Source organism: Rattus norvegicus, chromosome 8 (assembly GCF_036323735.1).
Source record: "Rattus norvegicus strain BN/NHsdMcwi chromosome 8, GRCr8, whole genome shotgun sequence".
NCBI classification, from domain to species: Eukaryota; Metazoa; Chordata; class Mammalia; order Rodentia; family Muridae; genus Rattus; species Rattus norvegicus.
The window spans coordinates 98402279-98428845 of NC_086026.1; the positions used below are offsets into that span (position 1 = coordinate 98402279).

A 26567-nucleotide genomic window follows, 5' to 3' on the forward strand; every position below is an offset into this window, starting at 1 on the left:
TCAGTGTGTAGACAGCACCATCTGACAAAACTATAACAAAAGCCTAATCCATCAAAGTCCGTAGCTATGGAAAAGTCTCTAAATGTACTAATCTTGCCTTGGCTTATGTAGCTCTGCTTCTGGCTAACTGTTCTTAACTGAAGTATGTCAATCCAGGACATATTTTTTGTAGGGGTTTTGTGGGGCTTCATTGGGATCCTGAACACCAAGGGTAGTTAGTTGCAGGCTGTCTAGTAAGACTTCTTATTGGCTTAAACCCATGTCTGAGGAGCCTTCTCTGGTGGCTACCCTACAACAGATATCACACCTATTTTCTATGGCTCCATGTCTCCCACAGAGACAGACATTTGGTCTGATTCTAGGATGAACAAACATACTGGAGCTTCCTTCTCAGGTTCTAAACTACTTTGGAACACTTGGGGTTCACATGAGAAAAAGGTGAAGGAATTTCACATCACGGTTATCAGATTGATACCTACAAGTTCTGAACCATGAAGTCTACTATTCCTGGTAATTCGATAGTGGACTTGGTGGGAAAATGTCCTTTTATTCTTGCCATAGTTTCCAAGAGGCTCACGGGTAATGTAGTCCCTAACGTACAAGGCCCTCCCACACAGGATCAGGTAACCGGCTCTGACAGTTGACTGGTAGGCACCTCTGTCCTGCACTCCCTTTGCAACTACCCCTTAGAAAGTCGCATCCTGGCTCTGTGCTGACACCTTAGCTCGGGCTGTGAGTTTGGTCCAGGTTTTCTGGAGGCGGGTGGGAAAAACAAAAAGAGGAGTGCGGTTTCGGAGTCCTCGGAAGCGGGACTCGTGCCCTCTAGCTCGGTTGAAGCAGAAACATAGGTGGGTCTTGGCGAAGGGACTGAGGTGCAGTTCCAGGGCGGACCGCAGCGGCTCTGGGGGAGGTGACTGTCAGAGCCATCATTCCCGGTCCGACGGTCGGCCTGGACAAGACTTTCATGGTTGCTGTATCCGAAGACTGAGCTAGGAGTGTCTGGATCTGTGGTTCCAACTGTCCAAAGGGCCATTACAGAAGCTCTGCCAAGGAGGTGAGAGTCCAAGATGGCGACTTGGGGGTGAGGGCGGTTCGTGTCCGTGGATTGTCAGGGCCGGGAGGTCTCAGTGTGAGCCCACATTCCAGCTTTTTCTAGTGAATAATCTTGTTACCTGCTTGGCATCCGGTTTTGGGCGAGTTGGGGTGGAGAAAAACCATTAATTTGAGGCCTGGGAATTTTCACTAGCATGACCCAGAAATCCCAAACAGGGAGTCTGGGAAAATTGTAAGTTGATACCACAATGCTGGAGCCTGAAAGGGGGTGGAGTGGGGTAGGAGTCTGTGACCCACGCATCTGTAAGACAGAGGGTGTTAGCTATTCTAATGAATTGGCTTGAAATTCCTAGAGAAATTCTCACATAGTGACTGTACCCTTATGTATATTGGCAATTGTATTTGTCAGTTTTCCTGTCTCTTTATTAAGTGATGTTTTTGAGTCTCCTATGAACTATGTAGCCAGTTTGATAGTGACCAGCTTGGCACTTCAGGTTTGAGCTCTTAGAACAGCGGTTCTCGTCCTGTAGGTTCTCAACCTGAAAGGGCTGGGGTGGGTGGGTAGTGTCAAAAGATCCTTTCACAGGAATCGAATATCAGATATCTTGCATATCAGAAGTTTACATTAGGATTCCTAACATTAGCAAAATTAGTTATGAGACAGCAACGAAAATAATTTTATGGTTGGGGGTTACCACAGCACGAGGAACTGTATTAAAGGGTTGCAGCATTAGGAAGGTTGAGAACCACTGTCTTAGGTTTTGTTTAGTTTTTGAAAATATCTAGTTACCAGAGATAAGACGTTATCTCAGAAGATTCTAGTACTGAAAGATAAAAGTTTTAAAGTTGCCCCCCCTAGACATAAAGTTTAGAGCAGAAAAAGAAAACAGGTTAGGCCCCAGAATTGTATGTTCCAAGAAGCCTCTCCTAGGGCTATAGAATGGATAATTACATTGGCCAGCTCAACAGCTTTCTCCCAGAAACTAGCTGACCATAAATCTTAGAGAACAATCTTGAGAAGCAGGAAACAACTTCTCCTAGGAACTAGCGGACCATGAAGTTAAACAATCTGAGAAGTAAGAGACAGCTTCTCCTAGGAAACAATCTTGGGGGACAGAGAGTTCTTCCTTGTGATTTTTCACTGTTATTCTACACACTTTCCAATGACGCCACCCCTGCCCCCTCGAGTTGTGGTTTCTCCCTTTAAACACCTCTTCTCCCAGCCTCTCGGGGTCGAACTCCACTGCCCCTGCGTGGGATACGAGTCTCGACCCCAGTGCACTGGTTGCTATCGATAAACCTCATGCGATTACAACAAGGACGGTCTTGTGTGAGTTCTTGGGGGGTTGCGTCATCCCGAGACTTGAGTGAGGGTCTCCCCACTCCGGGGGTCTTTCAGTACTGATATAGGAACATTTTCTTGGGAACAAAGTAGGGAGGTTTCACGTACAGTAAGAATTCCATCCCACTTGTGTGGAGGAAGACCGTTAATAGGAAAGAGATCAGGAGGCACTGATTCCCGGTAGGGAGTTTACACCTGGTCTAAGCCTTAGATTGCTGCGCTGAACTCCACAGCACTGCAGAGCCTCGTTGACTGAAACTGTACTTTGATTAACCAGGTCTGCCTACGTTTTCATGGCACAGATTGCATCATCATATGCTAAGAACAGGACAGGGCTAATCTGGACTATCGGGTTCCTTTCCCATCACCTCGGTGCTCACCAGCACAGGGAAGGTCTACCGGGCTGTGAATGAATGCATTTGCCCTTTAGACCAGAATACTTTTACGGAGCATACTGCAATAGAGCAGCAAGCTGGGAAGCACTAGTGTACCACATGCATCATAGGCTAATGAGCCGTCGGTGAGGTCAGAGACAGAGGATATACTTGTTCAGTTAGAGGGAGTTTCTTTTTTTTCTCCATCTTTATTAAATTGGGTATTTCTTCTTTACATTTCAATTGTTACTACCTTTCCTGGTTTCCAGGCAAACATCCCTCTAACCCCTCCCTCTCCCCTTCTATATGGGTGTTCCCCTCCCCATCCTCCCCCTATTACTGCCCTCCCCCCAATAATCATGTTCACTGGGGGTTCAGTCTTGGCAGGACCAAGGGCTTCCCCTTCCACTGGTGCTCTTACTAGGCTATTCATTGCTAACTATGAGGTTGGAGCCCAGGGTCAGTCCATGTATAGTCTTTGGGTAGTGACTTAGTCCCTGGAAGCTCAGGTTGCTTGGCATTGTTGTTCATATGGGGTCTCAAGCCCCTTCAAGCTCTTCCAGTCCTTTTTCTGATGCCTTCAACGGGGGTCCCGTACTCAGTTCAGTCGATTGCTGCTGGCATTCGCCTATGTATTTGCTGTATTCCGCCTGTGTCTCTCAGGAGAGATCTACATGCGGTTCCTGACAGCCTGCACTTCTTTGCTTCATCCATCTTATATAGTTTAGTGGCTGTATATGTATGGGCTACATGTGGGGCAGGCTCTGAATGGGTGTTCCTTCTGCCTCTGTTCTAAACTTTGCCTCCCTATTCCCTCCAAGGGTATTGTTGTTCCCCTTTGAAAGAAGGAGTGAAGCCTTCGTATTTTGGTCATCCTTCTTGAGTTTCACGTGTTCTGTGCATCTAGGGTAATTCGAGCATTTGGGCTAATAGCCACTTATCAATGAGTGCATACCATGTGTGTTTTTCTGTGATTGGGTTACCTCACTCAGGATGATATTTTCCAGTTCCATCCATTGGCCTATGAATTTCATAAAGTCATTGTTTTTGATAGCTGAGTAGTATTCCATTGTGTAGATGTACCACATTTTCTGTATCCATTCCTCTGTTGAAGGGCATCTGGGTTCTTTCCAGCTTCTGGCTATTATAAATAAGGCTGCTATGAACACAGTGGAGTAAGTGTCTTTGTTATATGTTGGGGCATTTTTTGGATATATGTCCAAGAGAGGTATAGCTGGGTCCTCAGGTAGTGCAATGTGCAATTTTCTGAGGAACCTCCAGACTGATTTCCAGAATGGTTGTACCAGTCTGCAATCCCACCAACAATGGCGGAGTATTCCTCTTTCTCCACATCCTCTCCAGCATCTGCTGTCGCTGGAGTTTTTGATCTTAGCCATTCTGACTGGTGTGAGGTGGAATCTCAGAGTTGTTTTTGATTTGCATTTCCCTTATGACTAAAGATGTTGAACATTTCTTTAGGTGCTTCTCAGCCATTTGGCATTCCTCAGCTGTGAATTCTTTGTTTAGCTCTGAACCCCATTTTTAAATAGGGTTATTTGTCTCCCTGCAGTCTAACTTCGTGAGTTCTTTGTATATTTTGAATATAAGCCCTCTATCAGTTGTAGGATTGGTAAAGATCTTTTCCCAATCTGTTGGTTGCCGCTTTGTCCTAACAACAGAGTCCTTTGCCTTACAGAAGCTTTGCAGTTTTATGAGATCCCATTTGTCGATTCTTAGAGCATAAGCCATTGGTGTTTTGTTCAGGAAATTTTTTCCAGTGCCCATGTGTTTGAGATGCTTCCCCACTTTTTCTTCTATTAGTTTGAGTGTATCTGGTTTGATGTGGAGGTCCTTGATGATCCACTTGGACTTAAGCTTTGTGCAGGGTGAGAAGAATGGTTTGATCTGCATTCTTCTACATGCTGACCTCCAGTTGAACCAGCACCATTTGCTGAAAATGCTATCTTTTTTTCCATTGGATGGTTTTGGCTCCTTTGTCAAAAATCAAGTGCCCATAGGTGTGTGGGTTCATTTCTGTGTCTTCAATTCTATTCCACTGGTCTATCTGCCTGTCTCTGTACCAATACCATACAGTTTTTTTTTTTTTTTTTTTTTTTGAGCTGAGGACAGAACCCAAGGCCTTGCGCTTGCTAGGCAAGCGCTCTACCACTGAGCTAAATCCCCAACCCCTACCATACAGTTTTTAATCACTATTGCTCTGTAATACTGCTTGAGTTCAGGGATAGTGATTCCCTCACAAGTCCCTTTATTGTTGAGGATAGTTTTAGCTATCCTGGGTTTTTTGTTATTCCAGATGAATTTGCAAATTGTTCTAACTCTCTGAAGAATTGGATTGGAATTTTGATGGGGATTGCATTAAATCTGTAGATCGCTTTTGGTAAAATGGCCATTTTTACTATATCAATCCTGCCAATTCATGAGCATGGGAGATCTTTCCATCTTCTGAGGTCTTCTTTTTCTTTCTTCAGAGGCTTGAAGTTCTTACTGTACAGATCTTTCACTTGCTTGGTTAAAGTCACACCGAGGTAATTTATCTTTTTTTTCTTATGTTTTTTTATTTATTATATATTACATCCCAATGGTTGATTTCCCCCACCTCCTCTTCTTGCAATCCTACCCACCCTCTTTCATTCCTCCTTCATTTCCCTTCAGCGGAGGGCTGGCCTCCTAGAGATACCAAACATGGCGTATCAAGTTGCAACAAGACTAGGCACCTCTCATATTAAGGCTGCGTAAGGCAACCCAGTAAGAGGAGAAGGGTCCTCAAAGCAGGCAAGTGTCAGAGCCAGCCCCCATCCCCACTGTTAGGAGCCCCACAAGAAGAATCAAGCTACATAATCATAAAATAAATGCTGAGTGTCCTAGGTCAGACCCACACAGGCCCCGTGATTGTAGGATTAGTCTGTGAGTCTCTATGGGACTAGGTTAGTTGATTCTGTAGGTTTTCTTTTATTGTCCTTGACTGCTCTGGCTCCTACAATCCTTCCTCCCCATCTTCCACAGGATTCACTGAACTTCACCTAATGTTTGCAAGGTGTGTTCCGTTCTATTCTAGGTCTCTGGGCTATCCGGCTTCTGGTTCCTGGCCCTCCAGGCAGCGTCAGGTATGGGTTTAGGGGGAATTTCTTTGTGTATTTCTCTGACATGTAATACCTGCTGTGTGAGGATCAGTCCACATGAATAAGTGTGCAGCTTAGGGAGTTAAGCAAGGGCTAACTGAATGTAATTTCTAGCTGTGTAATGGCTAGGCAAGCAATCACAGTCCTGTGAAGGTGGACCTGGTCCACTGCAGACTAGATCTCTTATTAAATACCTTTCCTCCACAGTGAGTGCCTTTCAGCAGAGCAATTACTGATCCAATTGCTTAGAACAAAATTTGGGCAAAGCTACCACCTTCTCCAGAAGCTGTCAAGACATGGGTAATAGTTAGGGGCTCGATCTTTAGGAGCTTGTGGCTAACTCTCTTCTACCAGCTATGTTGAAAAAGATAGGCAAGGCCCTGGAAAATATTTATTGGATCTGGAAGTTGTGGTCTAGCTCACGCCATTGGGTCAGTGAATTTACTTTTCCCGTCTTCCCCCACTGTTTCCAGCATGTGAGTTCCTTTTAAAATTAATCAGTTGGTTAAAATTAACTAACTTTGTGTGTGGGCATATTGTCTGCATGTATGTCTCTTTACTATGTGCATGCCTGGTGCCTGAAGAGGTCAGATAGGGCGTAGGAACCCCTGGATCTGGAGCTATAGGCTGTTGTGAACAGCTATGTAGGTTCTGGCAATTGAACCTGGTCCTCTGGAAGAACAGCTGTTGATGTTGTCTGCTGAGTACATCGGTAGCCTCATATGAGCTTTTTTAGGACAGCATTATTAACAGAATTCTCACGTGGAAACAGATGACGATGGTTCCTCTGTCTTGGCAGTGGCTTTGGGTCATTCACACATATACCTTACCTTCATTTGAAAGACGACAAAATTGCTTCCAAGGAACTAAGAGACTTGTCAAGGGTAACATGATATGTAGGTGCCAGGGATGTACTGATGCTTTGACTATTATTTACTTTGTACAGTTAAGAAAAATCAATGTTTGTGTATTTTCTAATATTGACTTCTAGTTACCATGTAATATCTTCAGATTTGTGTGGTTTTATGTTTTGTGTTGAAACCTAGCATCTGAGTGTGATCTGCAAATGGTTTCCTACAGAGTAAAACACCTTGTCCTGGGCATCCTACGCTTGCCATCAATACATTCTGTACACTGTGTAACCTTAAAGGTATAAAACGAAAGTGTCTTGCTTAATGCTAGCATTCTGTTAACCAAAATTCATAAGGTAGAGATGAAAACAGTAGGAGTCTATCTCTGTTGTAAAATGAAGAAATAGATTGCACAAACTTGTGCTGTAAACCTGTATGTGCAAACCATTATGACTTTAGCTATTCTTCCTGTGGCTTTCAAGCTGTGGGCATCTAGTTGCAGAGTTCTTGTTATAGTTGTCATGCTTGGGTACCATTTCCCGTTCCCCAGTATGTGAAAGAAATACAATCACTAAATGTATCAGCCTTGCCAGGCAGTGGTGGGCCACATTTTTTAATCCCAGGACTTGGGGCGGGCAGAACTCTGAGTTCCAGGATAGCATGGTCTACAGAGTGAGTTCCAGGATAGTCAGGTCTATATAGAGAAACCTTGTCTCAAAACACAAAACCAAAACCAAACCAAACCAAAACCAAAGGCATCAGCCTTTCTTGTACAACAAGTCAACAAAAAATGGTGCTTTAAAGTAAAATTTTTGTTTTCCTACATCCCTGTAGGTCGGTTGGTATCTGGATTGGACTCAACTGGCAAATGACTGTCTTTTCCCACTTCAGTGACAGATGAAGCTGACGTCATCAGAGCTTCGAGGCTGATAAGTTCCAGGTGTCCAGTCCCACGGCCAGTGGTTCCTGTGGAGTCTTTTCAAGGTTCTGTGTTCATCAAGTTGGCACAAAGGTTCCTTACAACATATCTCTGTCCAGTAGGTAAATGACAGTCAAGAAATTCTTTTCAAATTTAGGTTATCTTCACATTTGCTGAGTTCCTCTTGGTCAAATGACTCAAATGGCAAAACCCATCTTCTTCATGGGAACTTAACAAAGGTGTGGATACATGGAGATGCCCCATTTGGAGACAGTACTGTAATGATGTCCTATGTGAAATGTGCATTATTTAAATTTTTTCCTGTATAAGCACAGGCAAAAAAAATCTTTAAATGTGCATATTTTCCATGAAAACGAACTGTGTAAAAGAAGTAGTAGTGTAAAGGAAGCACTCATATGGAGCCCTTGGGTGTATTAATATAATATTTCATGTAACAAGTGATTTTAGTGTTACTGGTGGGAAAACTTAATGGCTCTGGTTTTAATTATTACCTTTAAAAGGGAATGTTAATTGTTACCCAATTGCTTATTAATTATAGATGTATGTATTCATTAACTCAGCCATGAGTAATGACTGGAAAGGTATTATGGGTTCACTGTTAACAGTGTCTTTGCTGCACTTGTAGCCGGGTCTATTTTGTTTCTTTTTTTTTAAAAGAAATTATTTATTTTTACGTGTATTGGTGTTCTGCCTGCATGTATATCTATGTGAAAGTGCCAGATGCCCTGGAATAGTTACAGACAGGTGTGAGCTGCAATATGGGTGCTGGGAATTGAGTCTAGGTCCTCTGGAAAAACAGCTAGTGCTCTTAATCACTGGGCTATCTCTCTAGCCCCCAGGGACTCTTTCCTTACAATTTTTTCTTCTTCAGCCAATTGTACAGTGTTTTGAGTGGAGAATCTAGGACCAAGCCATGAATATCCTCTCACTCTCATGACTCTAAGAGATTCTCCTTCTCTCAAGTGTATCCCAGAATCCTCTACGTGTTTCCAAGGGCAAAACCAAAACCAAGCAACTTAGAAACATCATGAATGAATATGTGGTGAGTTATTTATTCTCACTTTATTATATATTGTTATTTTATTTGTATTCATAGTTTGACCATCAGTAAGACCTGCCCAAATTTACAGAGAGAATTAGTCTTCAACTCCTATTAGTAGTAGTTATAGCAACATTTAATAAATTATAGTTTTCCATATTGCTACAAATTAACATTTCTCCCAGATTTAAAATATCTTTGGCCACCATCATTTCCACCATGAGGCTCTGCCCCTCACAGAACTGGATGAAATCATGATTAAGTTGGTTCTTAGTACCTGTTAGCCCTGCCCTCCATACACCTCAGTGCACAGTGCTTAGTGAAGAGGCTGGTAAGTACACACATGGTGGGCACTTACAGAAGGTGAGGGCGCTGGGATGGGGGTGCCCTGCACACACTGATTTGGGCACCTATGCCAGGTCTTTGTTAAAGCCTTGCCCCAGTCTGTGCCTCATGTGTCGTCTTCACTCTGCTTTTGGCTCTTGCAAGTCTCTTAGTTGATGTTCTCTTTCTCTAGCAGATGCCTCAGTTCTTTCACTATGTCAGCTGAATACTCAGAGGCCACTGTTACATTTAATCTGTGTCTGTGCATGTTGGGACTCCAGCCAAGGGTCTCGTGAGCATTAAGCATCCCCTATTACTGAAACACACCCTGCACTGTCCCCATTTCTGTCTCTCTCCTTCCTGTGCTTTCTTTTTTCTGATTGTGGCCTTTAGTACAGGAAATGATGCCAAAGTGAGCACTTTAAAAAGCACATATTTAGAATTTGCCAAAATCCATCACACAGAAGCCACCCATACTAGCTGCCTTGTTTCATGGAGTCTAACTAGGTTGGTCCTACTTCCCTCAGTAAGAACGCTTTTGTAGCTTGTGACCTTTTACTAAACCCTGGGTTGAATCCTTGCAGGGAAGCCATTTTATTTCCAGCTCAGCAAATCCTACCTGTTTATTTTCCCTGATCGATACTTGAAATTTTAGCATCCTTTATGAGTCTTATCTTCTGATGGTAGAAAGAACACAAGGAGGAAGATTCAGAAAGGGCTAGAGAATAAATACACAAGGATATAGCCCAGTGATCTATTTCCTCTAACTGGTTGCAACTTCCTGAAGTTTTCATCCCTTCTAAAAATAATGCCACCAGCTTAGAACCAAGCATCCAATTCTTGACTCTGTGGAGGATCTTTCATATTCAAACCATGGATCAAAACATCCTGAAAATGTGTCAACTTAAAATAGTTTATGCCCTCTGGTTCTGTGGTAGAGATTCATTCTTGCTGGCTGGCTTCTCTACAGTGGTGTAGCAGCTGGAGGAGGTCACTGAAAGCAGAGCTGGGATGATGTCCAGGAGCACTCAAGGTTGGCTGGCAGTGCGCAGCTGCAGGAGGGCCTACCGTGTCTAGGAAAAGGGTTCTTTCTTAGGGATCTTCCATGTGTTTTACCAAAGTGGTCTCAGGATAGTTGGATTTCCTTCCTTCCTAGTGCCTGGTTTCCTCATGAAGCTGTGTGACTTCTGGAAGCCTGTTGGTGACTTTCCCAGACGGTAGCTTTGCCATGTTTCACTGTCCAAATCAGTAGCTGAGGGCAAGGCTTAAGCCCAGTGTCCACCAAAGATGGAGGTCTTTCCCATCAGTTCTGGCCTCTCCCAGAAGTCATTGTTCAGTGTTTGTCTCATCTATCTCAGTGTTCTTCTTGAATACTTGCTTAGCGCAAAGGTTATTTCAAAGTCCAGTATGTAATTTTTGAATATTGAATCAATCCTTAACTCTTGTCTTGATATTGGTTTCTTTTTTTTTTTCGGAGCTGGGGACTGAACCCAGGGCCTTGCGCTTCCTCGGCAAGCGCTCTACCACTGAGCTAAATCCCCAACCCTTGATATTGGTTTCTTATTTAAAGACTTTATATTCAGAGAATATATGGGATTTTATTTTGGGGATTTGTGTTGTGGTCAACATAATGGTTTACTTTGATGATTATTCTGTTTCATCTTTAATAATAAAGACGATTTTGTCGTTAAGATCTGCCTTCTTCCTTACTTTGTAGCCTATGTTCCAATTCCTTGTGATTTCTGCCAGGGGATGGAATTCAGGTCCAGAATAGTTCTAACACTTAACTGCTGAGCCGAGTGTGTGTGTGTGTGTGTGTGTGTGTGTGTGTGTGTGTGTGGTGTGTGTGTGTGTGTGGTGTGTGTGTGTGTGTGGTGTGTGTGTGTGTGGTGTATGTGTGTGGTGTGTATGTGTGTGTGTGTGTGTGGTGTGTGTGTGTGTGTGTGTGTTGTATGTGTGTGTATGTGTGTGTGTGTGTGGTGTGTGTGTGTGTGTGTGGTGTATGTGTGTGTGTGTGTGTGGTGTGTGTGTGTGGTGTGTGTGTGTGTGTGTGGTGTGTATGTGTGTGTGTGTGGTGTGTATGTGTGTGTGTGTGGTGTGTGTGTGTGTGTGGTGTATGTGTGTGGATGTGTGTGTGTGTGGTGTGTGTGTGTGTGGTGTATGTGTGTGTATGTGTGTGTGTGTGTGTGTGGTGTGTATGTGTGTGTGTGTGTGGTGTGTGTGTGTGTGGTGTATGTGTGTGGATGTGTGTGTGGTGTGTGTGTGTGTGGTGTGTGTGTGTGTGTATGTGTGTGTGTGTGTGTGTGTGTGTGTGTGTGTGTACTCTGTATTTTCATCACTTCCAAAAATAACGCCACCAACTTAGAACCAAGCATCTAGTTCTTGACTCTGTGAAGGATCTTACATATTCATACCATGGATCAAAACATCCTAAAAATGTGTCAACTTAAAGGTTTATGATCTCTGGTTCATAAACTATACTCTTTTAAATTTGAAGTTCATTGATTCTTTGGATCTTATCTTTTTCTTATTTCATTCCTGTATTCAACTTGTTTTTGTTTTTCTTCACTGCAAAGGTACAAAAATTAGTTTCTTCTTTTTTTTTAAGATTTATTTATTCTATTTATATGAGTATACAGTAACTGTCTTCAGACACACCAGAAGAAGACATGAGATCCCATTGCAGATGGCTGTGAGCCACCATGTGGTTGCTGGGATTTGAACTCAGGACCTCTGGAAGAGCAGTCAGTGCTCTTAACCACTGAGCCACCTCTCCAACCCTAGTTTATTCTTCTTAATATTTGATTTCATGGCATCAGCTTCCTCTAGTAGCAGTTTATGCTGTGTTCTACAATTTTTTTATCTTATTCATTTTTAAAAATTCAGTTCAAAATATTTCTTTTTAAATGTGTGTGAGGGCGTGTGCTCATGTTTGTATGTATGTGTGTAAGTGTGTTCAAGCACACATTCCTATGAGAGTACAGTCAGCAGAGCATGTGGGCCCCAGGGACAGAACTTAGCGTGTGAGGGACAGGACTTGGTAAGCACCTTCCACTGCTGAGCCGCCGGTCCAGATGTACACTTCAGAATATTCCGAAACCTTCACTTAAAGAGATCGTCTCAATCCATGCCTTATCTAGTGGTAAGCTGTTTAGCCTAATCCCACATTGGACAGCCTCTACCTGTGGAGTATGAATTTCACAAGCATTTTCCAGGTTTTGTTTGGTGTGTGTGTGTGTTTTCCCCTCTGTTATATCTGGAAACGCCCCCATGTCTTACTGTCTCCTGTGTCTTCTGACATAAAAGCTTCTCTAGTTTTTCTCGGGTGGCTGTTGAAGTCCAGATCTGCTCAGCTCAGGTACCTGTTCTGATGTTGTATTACACTGTGATTTTGGAATCAGTAGGTCTTATGAATTACAAACAACAAGCAGTTATTTGTATGCAGCAAAGAAAGTTTGGGATGTCAGAGTACATGCTTTTAATTTGTAAGGAATACCAATGGACATACAAGATTTACAGTTGAAATTAATCTATATATGCAAATATAGAATCATTCACTATACAATCAGTTCCCACAATTTTGAAAATATGTATTGATTTAAAAATATAGGATTTCTCTGTCTGCAAGTACACCTGCATGCCACAAGACAGTATCAGATCCTTTTATAGAGGGTCCTAGCCATGCGGGTGCTGGGAATTGAACTCAGGACCTTGGGAAGAGCAGGTAGTGGTCTGGAGGCGAGCCATCCCTGTAGGCCCCATTCTTTGAATTTTATGATACAATAAGATTCATTCACCTATATGTGATTTTTTTATACTCAGTTTCTTCTCTCTTTTATTGTTTTTAAACTTAATACCTTACCAGTTCAGAAGTTGAGGGCTTTTCAGTTCCACTGCAGCTCTGGGAAAATATTGCTTTTGCCTTTCTATGTGTCTGCAGGCTCCTAGGGCAGCATGTGTCTATGGCTTAGTCCATTGACTTAGTCTAGTAGGCTGCCTTTGCTGATTTGCCAGGGCTGAGCCACTGCTTGCCCTTTTGTGAGGGCTGAGCCTTATAACAGCAGGTACCATCTGGATCTGAGCCTATTGGCCTTAGCTCTGGAAAGCTTGCCCGCCTGTGGGGCATGCCTGAGGTTCTCATTCCCCCCTTGATATCTGCTGCACACAGACCTCTGCTCTCTCTCTCCTAAAGGATTTATCCTCCCCAATCTTCCACCCCAGCATCCAGCTCTGGGAAGTGCCTGTTTCCTGCCTTTCCACTTTTTCTTTTATTGTATATTTTTAAATTTACATTTCAAATGTTATCCCCTTTCCCAGTTTGGTTTCCCTAAACCCCCTATGCCCTCCCCCTCCCCCTTCTTCTATGAGCTCGGTCCCCTTCCTCAACCACCCACCCCTTCCCACCTCCCCACCCTGACATTCCTCTATACTGGGGAGGGGGTTCAGCCTTGGCAGGACCAAGGGCTTCTCCTCTCGTTGGTGCCCAACAAGGCCAGTCTCTGTTACATATGCAGCTGGAACCATGGGTCTGTCTTTGGGTAGTGGTTTAGTCCCTGGGAGCTCTGCTTGGTTGGTATTGTTGTTCTCATGGGGTTGCAAGCTCCTTTCTCAAACTCCTCTAATGGGGACCCCATTCTCAGTTCAGTGGTTGGCATTCACCTTTGTATTTGTAAGGCTGTGGCAGAGTCTCTCAGGAGACAGCTATATCAGGTTCCTGGCACCATGCTTTTCTTGGCATCAGCAATATTGTCTGGGTTTGGTGGCTGTATGTATATGGGCTGGATCCCAGGTGGGGCAAGCTCTGAGTGGCCATTCCTTTAGTCTGTGATCCAAACTTTGTCTCCATATTTTCTCCTATGAATATTTTTGTTCGCCCTTTTAAGAAGGACTGGAGCATCCGCACTTTGGTCGTCCTTCTTCTTGAGCTTCATGTGGTGTGTGGATTGTATCTTGGGTAATTCGAGCTTTTGGGCTAATATCCACTTATCAGTGAATGCAAACCATGTGTGTTTTTCTGTGATTGGATTACCTCACTCAGGATGATATTTTCTAGATCCATCCATTTGCCTATGAATTTCATGTAGTCATTGTTTTTGATAGCTGAGTAGTACTCCATTGTGTAAATGTACCACATTTTCTGTATCCATTCCTCTGTTGAAGGAGATCTGGGTTCTTTCCAGCTTCTGGCTATTATAATAAATAAGGCTGCTATGAACATAGTGGAGCATGTGTCTTTGTTATATGTTGGGGCATCTTTTGGGTATATGCCCAAGAGTGGTATAGCTGGGTCCTCAGGTAGTACTATGTCCACTTTTCTAAGGAACCTCCAGACTGATTTTCAGAGTGGTTGTACGTGACTCTTTTGTCTAAACCTGGATTCTGTGCTTGACATTGGCCACCATTTGTAACCATGGGTTTTTCTATTCTCGCCCAGTTTCAGCGATAGCGACTCTGAGACAATTATATTTGAATAATGCCTAGGCCATAAGCTTGGTCATATTTTCTAATTAGCGAGTAACTTTTTTTAAGAGTTAAAGACAGATCTTTATTTTAAACTCTGATCTACCAAATTAGCATTTCCCACCAACTCTGGGAGCAGAGATCTTCCCAGGCTTCAGTCTTTTGTTTAGGGGCTGCCTTTGTGAGGGTCTTGGCAGCATCCATTGCTGACTTCTTTGATGCCTGCTTAGCCTTTCTTGCTTCCTTGGCAAGAAGCAAGGCCCTAATTGCCTGCTCTCTGTGAGCTTTCCTGACTCCTGGTTTCTGAGTCCTCTTGGCCATTATATCAGCAAGAGACGCACCCATCAGTGATGGCTCACTGGAATTCGACTACTTTTCTTTTGAATTTCTTTCAGCTGTCCTTTCCTGTGTTTTCTTCTGTAGAGGACAGTCCAGGTTATCTGCCAAGGATTCCTTTTGGAAAGGAATGCAGACTCACATTTGGCCTTCCCGTTGGTCCTGGGTAGATCTTATATCTGCTGAAACTACACAGCTCGACCTTCATGGTGATAGTTGTCGGCCTGCTGGGGGAAAGATGGCAAGGAGAACTAGCTTGTAATTTAATTAACCCATTCCTTCTATTCAATGAATGCCACATGCATGGTTCCCTCTTCTCAGTGTCATGCGTCTGCTCTTCAGAGTTCAGGTCAAATCTCTTCCCTGCCTGTCTCTGTCTCAGAGTTCCCTCTCCCTACTCTCACCTCTTTTAATTTCTGCCTTAGCTCATTGGCCAATCAGCTCTTTATTGATAGGTGATGCTGCCACCCAGTACACAAAAGATTCTCGCTACAGTATATAGGACCATTACTTTTTGTGTGGTTGAGGCAGGGTTTTGAAGGAGAGTTTCAGGCATGCCAGATTAAGCAAAGGTCATTCGTTCAAAGGCTTCTGAGGGAAGGGCAATTCTTGTAGAAGCATGTTGGTTAAAACCTATGCTGTATAACTGAAGTAGGAGAGTGGGGCATATACGACTTAATGACAAGGGTCACTCTTTCTTTGGGCAAGAGTTCAGAAGTTTGGTCCAGGTTCTTCCTCCCAATCCCATGCTCCTAGAAATAAGACTCAGACTCAAAATTCCCTGGCCTATACCTAGGCTCAACTTTGGCTAGATCATAACTTTGATAACCCAATTATTTTAACCTACATTCTGCTGTGTGGCTAGTTACCTGATCTAGTACCATACATCTGTCTCCTCACATCTTCCTGAGCAAATCTTATCTTGCCTGGCTCCGTCCCAGAATTCTGTCCCCCACCACCCATTTTCTGCCTAAGCTATAGGCCATAAGCTTTTTAATTGACAGGTCATGCATCCATACAATACACAAGACATTCTACAATTCCCCCTTTTAGTCCAATAAAAGCATCTTTTCATTTCAAATAAAAATTGGATTCAATTATAACAACTATGAGACAATTACAGAATTGCATTCAGTTCTTGGCAATTAAGGAAAAATTTCTATTGTCTATCCTATCTTAGTATATTCAAAGTTTTATACCTAACTCAGATTTTATCCTAACTTGCATTATCCACCTAAATCATCCTTTTAGACCTACAATATTTTCTTAAATCCTTAATAACTCAAGCTTAATTGTGAGTCTATAACTATCTAGTCTTACCCCCACCAAAGACCTGAGAAGAAATAAAAATTTGTTTGAATATGCAGGAAGGGCAGGGGCAAAGCTTCCCAAAAATTATAGAAATGACAGAGCAGCAGGCTGCCCAGACAGTCCCCAATATTGTCTCTGTGACATTGGAGCATCCATTGTCAGCCTTTTGGCCCAGTAACTATGACAAACTTTTTGTGAGGCAGGATTATGAAGGACTTGCTTATCCTGTCTTGGCAGAGTTTGACAGTTGACTTTCCTGTGTCCCTTTGTCCTTTCTGGACAGCATTTGCCTGTAGTTGAAGCACAGGCATTTTCTTTGTCCAGTGGCTAGCTTGCCACGATTGAAGCAATTCCACATGGAGGTTATTGATGCTCACCATTATCTGTGATGTTAACTGGGGGACTGTCAGGAGCAGACCTGTCTCATAGTCTAAAGATCTTTTTTTTTTTTTTTTTTTTTTTTTTTCGGAGCTGGGGACCGAACCCAGGGCCTTGCGCTTCCTAGGCAAGCGCTCTGCCACTGAGCCAAATCCCCAACCCCGTCTAAAGATCTTTTAATAATTAAATAATTTTATATGCCATATTCTGTAGATATCGGAGTTTTTTGAAGACCAGCTATCTACTTAAAGTATATCTGTATTGTCAAACATTGCTTATTCTTAGCTATTTACTGTCTGAATGACCTTGAAAACATCTCATTGTAATTAACTAGTATTTAATATGACCATGAGTTTGACTATCTGACTATTAATTTGTATTTCTTAACCATCCCTAATAGTTTGTAACTTGAAGTTTTTGTCATCTCTAACAGTTTGTAATAGCAGCTTTCAAAAGGACTAGAACTTTAAGATTTATATAAATACAGTTTTTCAAATAAACATTAGGAACATATACACGTTGTGTGGGTATCAAAATAACCTTAAATTTATATCAGTATAAAGTAACCCATGCCAATGTATCAAAAATAATCTTATTTTTATATCAATATATATACAATTCCATACCAATGTCAGATTATGGCTGTAAAATGTTTTTTGGTTTAAGAGTATATTCAGGGGCTGGAGAGATGGCTCAGTGGTTAAGAGCACTCACTGCTCTTCCAGAGGTCCTGAGTTCAATTCCCAGCAACCACATGGTGGCTCACAACCATCTGTTAATGAGATCTGATACCTTCTTCTGGTGTGTCTGAAGACAGCTACAGTGTACTCATATACATTAAATAAATCTTAAAAGAGTAGATTCAATAATCTACTCTTATATGTCTAATTTCTTATAATATTTCTTTATCCTCCTTTTTCTTTTCAACCCCCTTTCCCTTACTTAAGAAAGAAACAAAGAGGGGTTGGGGATTTAGCTCAGTGGTAGAGCGCTTGCCTAGCAAGTGCAAGGCCCTGGATTCGGTCCCCAGCTCCGAAAAAAAGAAAAAAGAAAAAAAAGAAACAAAGAAAGGAAGAAAGAGAAAAGGGAAGAAAAAAAATCCCCTGGGGCTGGAGAGATGGCTCAGTGGTTAAGAGCACCGACTGCTCTTCCAAAGGTCCTGAGTTCAAATCCCAGCAACCACATGGTGGCTTACAACCATCTGTAATGAGATCTGATGCCCTCTTCTGGTGTGTCTGAAGATAGCTACAATGTATATAATAAATAAATAAACTTTAAAAAGAAAAAAAAGAAAAAAAAAAGAAATCCCCTGAATCTCACCTCCCTATTTTGACTCTTCCCTGTCCAAGGCCATAATTATTTGTAACCACTCCCTTTGAAAGATAACAAACATCTGGCATTTATTGAATGACCAGAATTCCTTTACCCCACCTCTTGGGAATGGGGTGATGTTTTCTTATAATCGCTTCCAGTTGATTTTGGATGTAGAATTAGAATTAGAATTAGAATTAGGTCCAAAATTAGAAAATTAGGAAAAAATGGTTAGTCTTAAGAAAGCTAGCTATAGGGGCTGGAGAGATGGCTCAGAGGTTAAGAGCACTGTCTGCTCTTCCAGAGGTCCTGAGCCAGCAACCACATGGTGGCTCACAACCATCTATAATCAGGTCTGGTGCCCTCTTCTGGCCGGCAGGCATACATGCAGGGCAGAAAGCTGTATTATGTATACATAAATAAATAAATAAATAAATAAACAAATAAATAAAGTTAAAAAAACTTATAAAAAAGAAAGCTAGCTGTAGCTTTTGTTGTTCAGTCTCTGGATGCTGAGAAAGTGCAGACTTAAATGAAGTCCTAATTGGAGCAGTCTGAAAGGCTAGACTAAGTGAGCTAGCTGTTTGACGTCTTAGAAGCAAGTCTTTAGAGGAAACCAGCTTGAATGTAGTTGAGGTAGGATCAGGCAGGGAGGTGGAAGGCAGCAAGTTTCAGCATCTCAGCATCCCCGAGGATGAACATAAAGATTTAGAGGTCACACACACACACACACACACACACACACACCCACACCCACACCCACACACACCCACACACATGTATATACTTCTATATTAACATAATGTATGGAATGTGTAATGTGCACAGATCAGGTAAAGATGATTTTTTTTGTTCCTTGTTTGAGCAGGTGAAAGACAACTGTCTTTCTTTATGAGCTACTTTGATCATATAACCAAACTGCACTATAAATCTCCATTTATGTCATATGAAAGGATGGCTTGATGAATCTTGAGGACTCTGTAGACAATAAAATCCATTAGCTATGTATAGCTGAAGTTCTGGCTAGAGACATTTTTATGTCTCAGCCAGTTTCAGGGCTGTTTCCATATAGAGGGGTCAGCAAATCATGTTACCTATTCTGTTTGACCTTTTTAATTTCCTTTTTTCTATCTGTAGCCAAGATCTTCATGGGGTCTTCCTTTATCAAATATGATTTTTATCATTTTGGACGGAATCCATAATTTTTCTCCTCCTGTATGAACTTATGCAAAGCTCCTTCCCCAGAGTAACATATTTCCTGTTCTGAGGTTAATACTATCTTTGAAATAAATAGGCTGATCTAATTCAGCGTTTTTTCTATAATCCAGTGCCTCTCAGTAGCCATTGTTTTTGTTCATTAGCATTTAAGAAAATTTGAGTTAATGAAACATTTTGTAATCTATATTTGGCAGTCTTTGATACCCTGATTCTCTGTTTATTAAGCATTTATTTTAAAGTACAATTGGATCTTTCTTTTAAACATTTTTTTAGTTAATGTGTATGAGTACACTGTCGCTGTCTTCAGACACACCAGAAGAGCGCATCAGATCCCATTATAGATGGTTATGAACCACCATGTGGTTGCTGGGAATTGAACTCAGGACCTCTGGAAGAGCAGTGAGTGTTCTTAACCACTGAGCCATTTCTCAAGCCCCCAATTGGATCTTTTAATGACTTCTTGTTTTATAGGATTGTTGGTATACCTATAATATGCTTTATATTATAATTTTTAAATTTTTAAAAATTTTATTAGAGACCTATACTGAAGCAATATCAGTTTTAATTTGTATAGGTACACCATAATAGCCATAACTTGCATAATAACAGAATCAGCCCACTTGTTACAGTTGAATAAACAGAGAAGTCAATTCAGAATCATCCTGAATAAGTTCAGCAGTTTCTTTTTTTTTTTTTTTTTTTTTTGGTTCTTTTTTTTTCGGAGCTGGGGACTGAACCCAGGGCCTTGCGCTTCCTAGGTAAGCGCTCTACCACTGAGCTAAATCCCCAGCCCCTCAGCAGTTTCTATATGCAAAACAAGCCTTTCTGCATATTGGAGGGTCAGTTACTATATTAAGAAATTCTTGAAAATCTAATAATACCATAAGTATTGCATATAATTCTGATTTTTGAACCTATTCATAAGGACTTTTAACCACCTTATATCTTCTGACTTATATCTTGCCTTTCCTGATTTATTTGCATCAGTGTAAAATATAGGTGCTCTAGAAATTGGAATTCTTTTTATTATACAAGGAAGAATCTAATTAATTCTTTTTATAAATTGAAGCCACTTACTTTTTGGGAATTTGTTGTTAATTTCTTCCAAAAAATTACTGCAAGCTCTTTGTCGATGTTCATCTTGTGCCTATAGTGAGACAATCTCAGCAGTGGTAAAAGGTAGTACAATCTCAGCTGGATCCATTCCAGCTAGTTGATGAAGTTTCATTTTTCCCTTTAGAATCAATTCAGAAATCTTTCTATATAGGTTTTTAATATTTTACTGTTTGTATACTAAAAACATCCATTCTAAGATATAATATTCCTTCCGCATAAGAATTCCTTTGAGAAAATGAGTAGAAGGCAAGATAACTAAGATGCAGGTGGTCTTTGAATATGATCTAGATGTGTGTCCTGTAGTTTCTTTTCTATCAGAGCCAACTCCTTTCAGCTTCACCTGATAACTTTCATGGGCTTTTTAAGTCTTTATCATCTTGTAAGGTCTGAAATAAAATGTTATCTCCTGAGTTTCCAAATAAAAACAAAACTTTTTCAATGTAACTCTTACCTAATAGGTTTTATAATTGTTCCTGCTGTATGTTGTTTATTATTAGAAGAAAAGGAGCCTTTTATTAGACAAAAGAGGGAAATGTAGGCATGTTTCTATACAATGTGTAACTTTTTTACTCTGTGTTATTCAAAAGCTGATTTCTCTGCCTTCATATCTTGCTTCAATCATGACACAACACTTATATCAAGAATCTCCTGTGTCAGGTTTCTGTAAACAATTCTTACCATTCTGTCAATAAATGCTGATCACCCAATGTCGGCCAGAAAAGAGAATAGGGTAGAGCATCCACTAGCCAAAGGAAGGAGAGAGAGTGAGATTCAGATCAGTGAGGAGGATGGGGGATTTGGTGTCATGAGGAAGGGGTCCAGAGAGAGATTATGGAAACACACCTAAAGCCCAAAGAACCAGGTCAATAATAATATACAAGTATCATGGGATGGCGTAGGAGGTAGCCTGATTAGCATAGAAAGTAAAGTTAGATCAAAACTGCACTCAGCTATTAAGGTGCCGATTTAGAAAATACTGTTTTTTCTGTGTGATTATTGGAAAATAGTATGGTAAAGACATACAGCCACAGGCTTAATTCACTGTTGATACTTATATTAAAGATAACTCATTTACACAGAGAGTGGGAATTATCATTGCACAACCCATACTACATGACAGTAGTCAGGCTGCCTCCAACTCCTAGGAGGCAAAGTGAGGCATGGGTATGTTCATGTTTCACTTACAGCCCTATCTGATGAAGGCCTGGTTACTTGAGTGGTGTGTGTTCTTTTACACCAACAGTGAAAGTTTTGATCTGCAATTTCATCAGGTAGTACATTAATCAATCAATACCATTAGGATTTTTTAAAAATATTTTTCTACTATATAAGCAAGGTATATTATAATGTAAAATACATGAGAGCCTTCCACTACTTAAGAGAAGCTGGTCTTCAGGTTCCTTTTTAAAAGCCTAGAGTAAATTGATTGAAGAAATGTGCTGTTACAGGAGTTGGTGTCATTTGAGGATGTCACTGTGGATTTTACCTGGGAGGAGTGGCAGAATCTCAGTGATGCTCAGAGGATACTGTACAGGAATGTGATGCTGGAGACGTATAGCAGCCTCCTGTCACTGGGTGAGTAAGTCTCAGGAGCAAGCACCTTCCCTGCAATAAATATTTGAGCACTTGTGAGGTTTAGGGCAAAGGTTCTAGGCCACGGATTGTATGATTGTTTAATGCTTTCTCGTGAAAAGTCCACATTTGCACTTTTATTACAGAGATCCTAAACCTGGTTTTGTCTTTCTTCAAAGAACCTTATTAGTACAATTTTTTCAAGTCCTATATTATTTCCTATTAACAGGGCAATGTATCCCTAAACCTGAGTTGATCTTCAAGTTGGAACAGGGAGAGGAACCATGGGCAGCAGAAGAACCTGCAAACAAGACTCTGCCAGGTTAGTTGTTAGTATGTGTGGATGGGGAGACTGTGTATAACAAAGGTTGGCCAAATTATCAATTTATCCCCAAGTTCCATATCTGAGGGCTCAAACATGTTTGTTACATAGTCTGTAAGGAGAATTCTCTCGCATGTGTTCCTACATTTCAATTTGATGAAATGTTTCTTAGGCCTCCACATCCCCCATCTAACCTCTGACTTCTGTAATTTGATGTTTTTCTCTGGTACTTTTTTTTCATAGTTTCAATTGCCTCTTACACTCCATATTTCATGTGCTTGTTTTAGCTTTAGCACATGCTAACGAGGTAGATTTCAAGTGTTGGTTCTTGTATATTTATATAAATAAAAATGTAAAAGTAATGTCCTTACTTCTGAAATTTCAATAAAAGACAAATAAGTTTATTTATGCTAAGGAGTCACAAACAAGTATATGTAATGTTGAGTCAGAGTATAATGAGTAACATGGTGTTTAAAGTTACAGAGTGTTTCCCTTATGAAGTTGATGAGAAAGTACAGAAACAGATTCAGAAATTAGGCTGTGAGCCATGATCTAAGGAATTAGCAGGACCCTTAGGAAGGGGTGTTCCTACTTGAGAAAGAATCAAGAGCTTTTTCATGTTTTTGTCCCAAGGAGAAGTGAAACAAGTTTTCAAGTTGAAGAACTCAAGCTTTTCTGGATGGGAACTGTAATTTTAATGTAGCACTTCTTTAATTTTCCTTCTCTCATTCTAAAGCAACAAAGATAATGAGGAATTGTAGAAGCCACTTTTATGAAACTAAGAGAAGTCAAGTCTCTGAAACATGATGACATCCTTGAGAATTGATGAATTACTAGACGGTGGTGCATGGATCACCACTTTGGAGGCAAATGTTAGGGCTCATGGTTATCACAAGTAGCCAGATATTTTAGAGATGTACAGCATATATATTTTTCCAGAATGGTAGACAGGAGTTGAGATCTCAATTACTGGAATCTGTTTTTGGTGGAAGTAGAAAGGAAGAAATTTGATGTTTGAAATACTCAGAGTCTGTCATCATTCTTTGTAATAACTCTAAGCAAATGAGATGCAAACTCGTGGCCATACTGGAAGCTTCAGGTTAGGAAGCATCCTATTGGAGTTTGCTCATAATCTGCAAAGAGGATGTCCTAGAAATTAGACCAGAATAAAGAGAATGGCAGAAAGAAAAGATCACGGTCATATATTAAAGTATACATGAGACTAGAACCTGGTTAAAAAAATACAACCATTCTCTGAGTGGAAAACTATATCTAGCAATTGGTAGATAGTTTAACAAAATATTTCTTCCCCAAAATAAAATGAAGCAATACTTCACTACTACTTTAATACTAGGAAACTTATCCGTGTATTTCAGTATGCTAAATCAAAGGAGTAAACCAAAATTTATAAGCTAATACAGTACTTACTATGATTTTAATAACAGTATGTGCTAGTTGGCTAGAATTTTTTTACATAAATATGAGAATCCCATTAGAAACTCTTAAAAATAATTCATAGAAATTACTTTTGTTTGTTTGTCTTTTTAGTCTTCTGCAATGTGGATGGTATAATTGAAACCAACCAGAAGAGTCATGAGAGACATTTGTGGCAAGTTACTGCCAACAGCCACAATAGAGCAACTGAGGAAGCAAATGGGTTAGAAAACACTTTTTATTTATACTCCATGAATATTTCAAATTTTGTTGTAAACAATGGAAACTGTTCAAGAGTGAAGCCTGAGAAGTTGCATGGATACCTGAATACATGTCTCCCTTCTGAACCTCATGGACTGTGTACTGTAGAGCAATATAACGACTGTTGCATAGCAGGGAAATCCATCAGATGTCCTGAGCAGTTGGGGCAGCATTCCAAGGTTCAAACTGGACAGCAGGATTTTGAATATATGGGAGAAGGGAAAGATACAAAGGAGGCAAAACTCTTGAAAAGCATTGCTCCATCTAAGAGACTTCACCTGGGACTGACTTCCTGTGAGCATGGTGAATGTGAGCAAGTTTCTGTCGAGTCAGATGTCATGGATAATGGAGGGAAGACAACTTTCAGTAGGACATGTAACCTCACTAAACACCAAGCAACATACTTAGGGAGAAAATCTTGTAAATGCCTTGAAAATAAGAAAACCTTTACCAGCAAATTAGACCTTACTGTTCATCTGAGGACACATAACCAGAAAAAAGACCATATATGTATCCAGTGTGAGAAACCCTTTAGCACTAAATCTTCCCTTACTGTTCATCAGAGAATTCACACAGGAGAAAAGCCCTATGGGTGTAGTGTATGTAATAAAGCCTTCAGACAAAAGTCAGCTCTCATTGTACACGAGAGAACTCACACTGGGGAGAAACCCTTTGGTTGTTATGAGTGTGGTAAAGCCTTCCAACATAAGTGGTACCTCAAAATGCACCAGAGAACTCATACTGGGGAGAAACCATATGAGTGTAAAGAATGTGGGAAAGCCTTTCTAAAGAAGTCATACCTCAAAATGCATCAGGGAACTCACAAGAGTGACAAACCATATGAATGTGAAAACTGTGGAAAAACCTTCCATAACAGGTCATACTTCAATATGCATCATAGAACTCACACTGGCGAAAAGTCCTATGCATGTAATGAGTGTGGAAAGGCCTTTTACCAAAAGTCAGACCTCAGGAGGCATCAGAGGATCCACAACAGTGAAAAATTACATGAATGTAAAGAATGTGGAAAAGCCTTTCAAAATAAGTCATATCTCAAAACTCACCAGAAAGTTCACACAGGTGAGAAACCATATGAGTGTAAAGAGTGTGGAAAGGCATTTCAAAACAAGTCATATCTCAACAAGCATCAGATAATTCACACAGGTGAAAAGCCCTATGAATGTAATAAATGTGGAAAAATGTTTCAGTGGAAGTTAGTCCTCAGTAAGCATCACAGAATCCACACAGGGGAAAAGCCCTATGAATGCATTCAGTGTGGAAAAATGTTTGGCTACAAGTCATCCCTCATTGTTCATGAGTTGATTCATTCTGGGGAGAAACCTTATGAATGTAATGTATGTAGAAAAGCCTTCACACAGAAATCAAACCTAAGTAGGCATCAGAGAACTCACCGACATGGGGAGCTATGATAGGAGTGGGTATGGATGTGGTCCCATGTTCTGCCTCTCCTCTGGAGATGCCCAACAGCCAATATACTGGCTTGGGGGAGACAAGGCGAAGACAGGGACAGGGGTCTGAAGTCTATGTTCCTCTTGGGATGTCAGACACTGCTTCATGCCAGGCTGGAAGAGTGAAACAAAGTCTAGGAGGGGAAGGAGCCTGGTCCAGTTTGGAGTGAGTGCTGAGTCCCAGAGGGGCGGGAGAAGAGAGAGGTCTTATGGAGTTTTAGTATTATGGCTCCTTTAGGTGAAAGCCTTCCCTGAGGCGATCTTTAATGAAGAAGCTCTCTTCTTGATTGATCTTAGCTTGTTTGTATTACTTTATTGGGGGTGGATGTGAACACATAGGCTTTATTCTGGGTGAACAAAGGATTATGTATTTTTGGAGAAGGGCGTGAGAATATCCAGAAAGGGAAGGTCATTGACTGAAGGCTAAGGCTATTGAGATGCCTTGTTAGCATGGAGAGGCATTCCAGTTGCTGTGCTATGGGACCAACTTCCTATGGTCACTTTAGTTAAGGGTCAAGATTGCATGTTCCAGAGTGGGGCATAGAGGCAGGGAGGGAGCAGCCCTAGTCCTGCTGATCTCAGATCTCTGAGTTTCCCAGGGTTTGAGGGTTCTTCCACATTACCAATCTCATGCTCATCTGGTGGCACAGTCCATCTGCCCTACATTCAGAAAGACATTTAAGCCTCAGAAGGCATCAAGAACTCCAAGCAAGAATCCACTTCAGGGGCTGGAGAGATGACTCAGCAGTTAAGAGCACTGACTACTTTTCCAGAGGCCCTGAGTTCAATTCCCAGCAACCACATGGTGGTTCACAACCATCTATAATGTTTCTAATCCCTTTTTTTGGAGTGTCTGAAAACAGCTACAGTGTACTCATATCTAAAAAAAATCCACTTCAGTATGAGTTGTGTAGATGTTCTTTGTATAAAACAAATGTCAATTTAGAGGAGAGAACCACATAGGATTGAGAAAGCTTAGGAATGTGTTGAATGACTGTGAAGAAGTTTCCCCAGTACTTACACTTGAGAACTTATAAAAACACTCACACAGGAATGAATTTCTATAAATGTAATAACTGAGGAAAAAATGTCCCCTTGGAGGTCAAAACTTGGAGTGCATCTAAGTATTTACATAGGAGGAAACTATAAATGCAAAGTTATAAAAGTTTTACCCAGGTTTTTTATTCAGTATATCTGAGATAACTCATATTGGAGAGAAACTCAAAGAATGTCATGGATGTTCAAAATACTTATATAACATAATTAAAAAATATTTGCATATAATTAAGTTGAAAATAATTCATACTTTAATATAC

At 41.0% G+C, this 26567-nt stretch overlaps 2 protein-coding genes across 6 annotated transcripts in view; both read left to right on the top strand.

Annotated features, from left to right (window-relative positions):
* Window positions 1–567: 567 nt before the first annotated feature.
* On the top strand, window positions 568–25628 carry Zfp949 (zinc finger protein 949). The gene is made up of 6 exons (NM_001134531.1): window positions 568–1054; window positions 7595–7797; window positions 8572–8742; window positions 21642–21768; window positions 21995–22087; window positions 23636–25628. The coding sequence occupies exons 3-6, from the start codon at window positions 8728–8730 to the stop codon at window positions 25210–25212; spliced, it is 1812 nt and encodes a 603-aa protein (NP_001128003.1). The 5' UTR covers window positions 568–1054; window positions 7595–7797; window positions 8572–8727; the 3' UTR covers window positions 25213–25628.
* Window positions 23634–26567, top strand: part of Trim43a (tripartite motif-containing 43A) — a 52658-nt gene continuing 49724 nt past the window's right edge. For 4 of the 5 annotated variants that reach the window (XR_010053952.1, XM_063265197.1, XM_063265195.1 and 1 more), the window contains exon 1: window positions 23634–23744. The gene's annotated coding sequence lies outside the window, so the exon portion shown is untranslated. Of the gene's footprint in view, window positions 23745–24723; window positions 24863–26567 lie in introns of those variants that run through there. The other variant, XM_063265196.1, reaches the window with a different exon arrangement.